Source organism: Gossypium arboreum, chromosome 11 (genome assembly GCF_025698485.1).
Source record: "Gossypium arboreum isolate Shixiya-1 chromosome 11, ASM2569848v2, whole genome shotgun sequence".
Lineage (NCBI taxonomy): Eukaryota > Viridiplantae > Streptophyta > Magnoliopsida > Malvales > Malvaceae > Gossypium > Gossypium arboreum.
Genome location: NC_069080.1, coordinates 118,638,042 through 118,645,823, shown reverse-complemented (window position 1 = coordinate 118,645,823; position 7,782 = coordinate 118,638,042). Strand labels below are relative to the sequence as shown.

General features: G+C 42.0%; 1 protein-coding gene across 1 annotated transcript; it reads left to right on the top strand.

Moving 5' to 3' along the window:
• The first annotated feature begins 941 nt into the window (after window positions 1-941).
• On the top strand, window positions 942-1,601 carry LOC108472108 (uncharacterized). The gene is made up of 2 exons (XM_017773627.1): window positions 942-1,133; window positions 1,200-1,601. Exons 1-2 carry the CDS (start codon window positions 942-944, stop codon window positions 1,599-1,601), a joined length of 594 nt encoding a protein of 197 aa, XP_017629116.1.
• The last annotated feature ends 6,181 nt before the right edge of the window (window positions 1,602-7,782 follow it).

The window sequence follows — 7,782 nt, the reverse complement described above, 5'->3', positions numbered from 1 at the left end:
TGTACAGGTAATCCCAAGACTTGACAGATTAGCACAGTGGCTGACTCGATGGTGGCCACACGTAAATTTTAGACTGTTCTCAGTAAATTTTTAGATTTATTTATTTCGGGGTTTGAAGTAACTTCTGGACTTTGGACTGTCTGGCTTTAAGCTTTCGGTTTCTCCAATTGCTTTACGATATACTACTGCAAGGTATGATGAAACACGATTTTCCCTAAGATCAAACGGGTTTTCTAAAATAAGTTTTTCCAAGTTTCCGTTAAAAAGATATGGATTTAGACATTACGAATAACGTGCATTTTTACTTTGAATTAAAATAAAGGCTAATTAACTGGAACGGTTTTCACTCGACAAACTCATTTTTTAATTTCATTCCATATGACATCACTGGATTCGACCATAACATCTAGGCTAGGTTTGGTGTGTTACATTTAGTGGTATCAAAGCCAGGTTGCAAAACTCAGCTGTGGATTTAGGTTTTAAAACTTGGTTTTAAAGAAATAATTTTTAAATGGTAAGAAATATTTTTGACTGAGTATGTGGTACACCGAGTCTCTGGCACCAATCTTGTAAGTTTTCTGAAACTTTGATAAGTTTTATCTGAAAATACTATTAGAACACTTTGAAACTACTATAGGTAGTCTACTGCGAAAACACTATAGCTAGTGTACTCTGAGACTGTAGGGAAAGCTGATAGAGACAACGATTCATGATAACAAACTCTGAATTTCTGACACTGTTTTGCATAAAATAGCTGCTAATAAATATCGAAACCATAACTGATTCATAAAACTGTTAATACAGATAAACTTCAAATCTACAATGAGCGCACGAGGTATCTTCGGATGGGGTACTAGAGGCCGTGGAAGGGGCTGTAGAGGGGCTCGAGCTGAATCTTTGTATCTAGTAGCATGCCTAATCTAGACACGAGTGAGACGTCGATGTCAACTACAACTAAGACTGGGTTTCATGATCACATAGCTGGGGACGATGCATTGTCCCAGGCTATGCTGAGGATATTAGAGAGGGTTACTGGGCCTAATACTGGATCTAGGGGCCGAGGGTCAGTTACAGAACGACTCCGGCCTAACGGGGATAAGCTATTTAGAGGTGTCACTGGAGTCGCCCCTAATGTGGCCAAGTAATGGATGGAGGCCACTAAAAGAATCATGGACGAATTGGATTTTACCCCCTAGCAGAAGCTAAAGGGTGCTGTCTCTTTGCTTCACGACGAAGCATACTGGTGGTGGCTGCCCGTTAAGGAGGGGACTCAGGCCGAACGACTAACATGGGATCTCTATAAATCTGCTTTCCAAGGTAAATATATGGGGGCAAGCTACATCGACACTAGGAGCCATGAGTTTCTGAATGTCACGCAAGGGTATCGTTCAATGGCCGAGTATGAGGCCAAGTTTCTTAAATTAAGCCGCTATGCGCCAGTCATGGTGGCAACTGAAGATGAGAATTGTGTTCACTTTGAGGATGGACTCAGGGATAGTCTGAGAGTTCTGATAGTTCCACAGAGGGAGTGTGATTTTCCTGCACTGGTGGTGAACGCAAAGATAGTCGAAAAGGTTAAGTGCACTGAGCGCCAAAACTGAGATAGAGAGAGGCAAGAATAAAAGGGATTTGGAGTCCTCGAGTTCTGCGATGAGGCCTAAGAAAAAGGCCAGATCTGATGGGCTAGCTAAAGTTGGGCCCCCTATTGCACCTATTGGGATCTTACCTTGTAGGCATTGTGGTAGACGCCATTTTGGTGAATGTTAGAGGACTACTAGGGCATATTTGAGATATGGGTCTACTGAGCACCGCATTCGAGAATGTCCACTGAGGACTGATCAGATGCGGGCTCTGGGTTCTGATTCTGCATAGCCGCCGAGGGTAGTTCAGTAGCCACCTAGGGGCCATGGTCAGGCTAGGGGTGGTAACGGCATGGGCCGTGGATAGAGAGCACCGAGCAGAGGTGCTGAACATACTGAGGCGAGGTAGCCTACTCTTGTTTATGCTGCTCATCGTCGAAAGGACTTAGATACTCTAGACGTCATTACGGGTACGTTTTTAATTTATAATGCACATTATCTTGCTCTGATAAACATAGGCTCTACACACTCATATGTAGCAAGTATTATGTCTGAAACTTTGGGGACCCTTGTTGAGAGTACTGATAGTGAACTGTATTGAGTCTTTTGAGGTAATCTACCTCAGTTAGTAGACTGTATAGAGACGTCTCGTTAGAGGTTCAAGGGACAGTATTTCTGGCTGATCTGATAGAGCTTCTATTTGGGGAGTTCAGCTTGATTCTGGGAATAGACTGGTTAGTCAAGCACCGGATGAGTCTAGACTGTGCGACAAAAAGGGTTTTTTTGAGAACCGATGAGGACAACAAGGTAGTTCTGATTGGGGAATGTTGAGACTATCTGACTAATGTGATTTCTGTGTTGGTGGCAAAAAAGTTGGTTCAGAAGGGGTATGAGGCATTCTTGGCCTACATAAGTGTTTCGGATTCTGGGGACTCTTTAGTTAAAGACATCAGAATGTTAGAGATTTTCCGGATGCCTTTCCTGAGGAACTACCGGTTTGCCTCCGAGCCAAGAAGTGGAATTTAGGATTGACCTTTTTCCAGGTACAGCTCCGATGCCTATCGCCCCCTACCGAATGGCACCGAAAGAGCTTACAGAGCTTAAGGCTCAGACTCAAGAGCTGTTAGATCGTGGGTTCATCCATCTCAGTGTGTCTCCATGGGGAGCACCGGTACTATTCATAAATAAAAAGCATGGATCCATGCGGATGTGTATCGATTATCATCAATTGAACAAGCTGACGATCAAGAAAAAGTATCCACTTCCGAGGATAGATGATTTATTCGATCAGTTCAAACGGGCTTCTATGTTTTCCAAGATTGATCTACATTTAGGTTATCATTAATTGAGGGTTAAGGAGGCTAATGTCTATAAGATGGCATTTAGGACTCGTTATGGTCACTACGAGTTGCTAGTGATGCCCTTTGGATTAACTAATGCACCAGCGGCATTTATGGACTTGATGAACCGAGTGTTCTAGCCCTATCTAGATCAGTTTGTAATAGTGTTTATCGATTATATCTTGGTGTATTCTAGGACAAAAAATGAGCACGACGAGCATCTTAGAGTGGTACTGCAGGTTCTTCGTGAGAAATAATTGTATACAAAGTTCAGCAAGTGTAAGTTCTGGCTTCGGGAAGTCACATTTTGGGGACATGTAGTTTCCGCCGAGGGGATTCAGGTCGATCCTCGTAAGATTGAGGCAGTGTCGAATTGGAAACAGCCGAAGAATATGTCTGAGACCCGCAGCTTTCTGGGGTTGGCGGGTTATTATCGGCGCTTTGTAGAAGGGTTTTCCTTGATCGCAGCTCCATTGACTAAGCTTTTGCGTAAGGGAGTTCCTTTTGTGTAGACTGATGCACAGCAAGAGAGCTTCGAGAAGCTCAAAACTGTTTTGACTCAGGCTCCTGTTCTAATACAGCCTAAGCCTGGAAAAAACTTTGTGGTTTACAGTGATGCATCACATGTCGAGTTGGGTTGTGTGTTGATGCAGGTTGGTAAGGTGGTTGCATATGCGTCTCGTCAGCTTAAGACTCATAAAGCGAATTATCCGACACATGACTTGGAGTTGGCCGCGGTGGTTTTCACACTAAAAATCTGGAGGCATTATTTGTATGATGAGAAGTGTGTCATCTACACTGATCACAAGAGCCTCAAATATCTCCTCACCTAAAAGGAGCTGAATCTTAGGCAGCATAGATGGATTGAGCTACTTAAAGATTACGACTGCACCATTGAGTACCATCCTGGCAAGGCCAATGTGGTGGCCAATGCACTGAGCCGTAAAGCTATGACTGATCTAAGTGCGATGTTTGCTCGCCTTAGTTTATTTGAAATGGTAGTCTGTTAGCCGAGCTTTAGGTTAAACCAACTTGAATCTAGCAGATTAAGGGTAAACAGTTAGAGGATGAGTCTTTGGGTCTTCGGTTTAGACAGATTGAGAGTGGTAGCACTACGGATTTTAAGATGAACTCTGAGGGTGTGTTGTGTTTTCGAGGCCGGATATGTGTACCGAACGACTCTAATTTGAGACAGACTATACTAAGAGAGGCACATAATAGTCCTTACGCTATGCATCCTGGTGGGAATAAGATGTACCGAGATCTTCGAGAGTTGTATTGGTGCCTAGGATTGAAGCGAGAGGTTACTAATTTCATGGCTAAATGTCTGACATGCCAGTAGGTTAAGGCTGAGCATTAGTTACCTTCGGGTTTGCTACAGTCGATTAAGATTCCCCATTGGAAGTGGGAATGTGTGGCGATAGATTTTGTTAGTGGGTTACCCTTGACACCCACTAAAAGGGATTCTGTTTTGGTCATCGTGGATCGATTGACGAAGCCAGTGCACTTCATACCAGTTCGTACTTACTATTCGCTACAGAAGCTATCAAAGCTTTACATCTCTAAGATAGTGAGCTTGCTTGGGGTACCAATTTCGATCGTCTTTGATAGGGATCCTCGCTTCACGTCCCGATTTTGGGAGAAATTGCATGAGGCTTTAGGATCGAGATTGGACTTCAGTACTGCGTCCTATCCTCAGACTAATGGTCAGTCTGAAAATGTGATTCAGATACTGGAGGATATGTTGAAGACCTGCATGATTGATTTTCGAGGTAGTTGGGAGGACTATCTATCATTAACCGAGTTCGCCGATAATAACAGCTTCCAGTATAGCATCCAGATGGCACCTTATGAGGCACAGTATGGTCGTAAGTGTCACACTCATTTATATTAGACTGAGTTGGGTGAGAGACGTGTTCTGGGCACTGAGTTGGTCTCCGAGACTAAAGATAAGGTTTGACTGATTAGGGATTGACTGAAAGCAGCTTCTGACAGGTAAAAGTCTTATGCTAACCTGAAGAGACGTGAGATTGAGTATTTTGTGGGGGACTTTAGTGTTTCTGAAGGTATTGCCATGCAAGAAGGTTCTGAGGTTCAGTCGCAAGGACAAGTTGAGCCCTAGGTTTATTGGGTCATATCAGATTCTAAAACTAGTGGGACCAGTTGCTTATCAGTTGAAGCTACCTCCAGAGTTAAATAGCATTCATTATGTGTTCCATGTCTCGATGTTAAGGCGCTATCGCTCTGATCCCACGCACATTGTCCCTATTGAGGAGATTAAGGTTCGGCCAGATATGACCTTCTAGGAGGAGTCAGTTCAGATTCTCAATTATGACATAAAGGTCCTTAGAAGGAAATCAATTCCTTTAGTAAAGGTGTTGTGGTGGAATCATAGCACTGAGGAGGCATGGGAGCCTAAAGATGCGATGCGTTAGCAGTATCCTCATCTGTTCTGATTAGGTAAATTTTGAGGCCGAAATTTTCTTTTAGGGGGTAGAGTTGTAACGCCTCAAAATTTATATTGTTGTTCTGTTAAATTGTGACATAAATGTGTATCTATTCCAGTGGTTAAGTGTTCTAGGAGTGTCTGAGAAGTCTTGGGTTCAAGCTATGTCTTTGGTAAATTTTTGGAATTTTTCTAAATAAAGCCTTAACCTTACTCAATAGGCTTAAGTTTAATTGTTAGTAAGAATGTATCAGAATGGACCTGCTGGTCTGGTGATTAAGTGGAGTGTTGGTGTGATGGAGGTCTCATGTTTGAGTCTCTGTGTAAGCAATGGAATTTATTTTTTCTCGGTTGACGGAAAGAGTTTCAGTCAAAAAAGAATTTTGAGATTGTGTGTGTTAGTGGGTTAGTGGGAGAAAAAGGGGGGGATTGAGATATTCTAATTTTATTTCTTTTCAAAATTTTCTCTTTCCTCCAAAATTTCCCTAAAATTTTCTAACATCCCTTTCTTTTTTTTTTCTACCTAAGTTGCTATTGATTTTCTTTTTGGTATTCTTTTTCTCTCTCTTTCATTTTCGTGTTGCCTCTTCTTATCCTTGCAATGTAGGTCACACATGAGGTAAGTGAAATAGCGTTGGAATCATTCTTAGATGTTGTCATCTTGTCGTTGGACTAATTTTCGAGTTTTGACTGCAGCAAATTGTGGGTAATCACGGTTAAGGTGCTATGGCGTAATCATGATTCCAGGAAACTACGTAGGAACCCGAGGAGGTGATACGACAGCAATACCTTCAACTATTTTGAGCAAGTAAATTTCGAGGCCGAAATTTTCTTTAAGGATGGTAGAATTGTAGCGCCCCAAATCCTGAAAACCTTGTTTAAAATTTTTGTTTGTTTTGTATTGTATGGTGGTGACATGAGTGCATGCTTGCCTTAGTGGTTTAAGTGTCTGGGAGGTCTTAGGTTCAAGCTAGAGCTTGAGCAAAATTTTTGCTTCTAAGTGAATAAACCCATGTTGCTAGCTAGTAGACTTTTAATTTAAAGTGAAGGTTGCTTGACACAAAAAGCCTACTGATATAGTGGTAAGTGGCGTATTGTTGATTGCTAGGAGACTGGGGTTCGAGTACTTGGAAACGCAAAGGAATATTTCATTTTGCTTGCTACTGGCACTGGGGAAGAGTTGTAGTTGGACTGAAACTGGGGTGTTGAGGAGTGTGGGGAATGTGGCCGAATTCTAGGGAATTGTTGGAGAGGATTTCAGTTGGTTGGGATTAAGATAGGGTGAGTGATGGTTGAGTGATTTTAGGAGCGTTAAGGGGCGAAAAATTAGGAGTTTGAAGGGAGTGGAAGAAGTGTACCGAGTGGGGACTTTCATTCTTGGCAATTTCGACTGAATTAGCAATTCTTTAAAGTTTTCAATTTTGTCTGCGTTTTGAGGTTCTCCTTTCTTTTTGATTTTGTTGAGGTTTTCGGCAATTGGTATTTCCTTTCTTTTGTTGCAAAAGTTGAAGTGTTGGTTTCCAGGTATCTTGTGATTTGGTACTTTTGGCTTATTTTGCTCTCTAATCCCTTTTGGTCCACGGATTCTTTCCTTTCTCATCATTCTTTTTGTTAATCGGTTTATCCCTTTTGGCCGAATGCTTTCAACCTTCTTCCAAATTTCTTAAGACTACTTTCTTCTTTTAGTATATCTTGACCGATTGCCTTTTCATCCCTCTTCTCAATATTTCTTTTTCCTTTTACCTTTGCTCTTAGGCCGAATACATCATCTTGTCGCTCCATCTCTTTTGATTCTATTTTTGGTAAGTGTTTTCGACTTCTTTTCTCCTTCTTACTTTTGGCTTTCTGTTTTTTGCACGTAATGGGGTAGCCGAACTTTCCTTGGTGAGCGGAAGTGCAATTGCTTGTCTTCTTTGTTCTCAGTTAATAGCACTTCTCCCTCTAATATTGCTTTTCTTTATCGGATGTTGTTAGGGAAGACTGTGCCATCTTGTGCTGCGATTTAGTGGGGTACCTTGGTGGGCCGATTGTTGCTATCCTCCATTCGTTGTGCTACTTTTCGGTAAGTGGTTCACTTGGTTCAGTGGTTTACATTTAGAGTGGTACCTAACAAAGTTAGGTTTAATGTAGGTTCTTGATTAGGAGTGGGTGATTACTGGCTTAAGGGAGGACTAAACCTTACTTGCTGAATCAAAGTGAGTAACGGTACAATTAAAGATTTAAGTTGGATAAGAGGGTGTTAACCCTAATGATTTAAGGACTGACTTTGGATCATAATCAGATGTAGGTTGGAGTGCGTGGCGAGTGGCATTCTTATCATCTACAGGTGTGTAATCACACTACTTCCATCATTGAACGGCAAAATTCAAAAAACGGTTACCACTGTTATCACACGAGTGTGCGACCACCCGTGTGG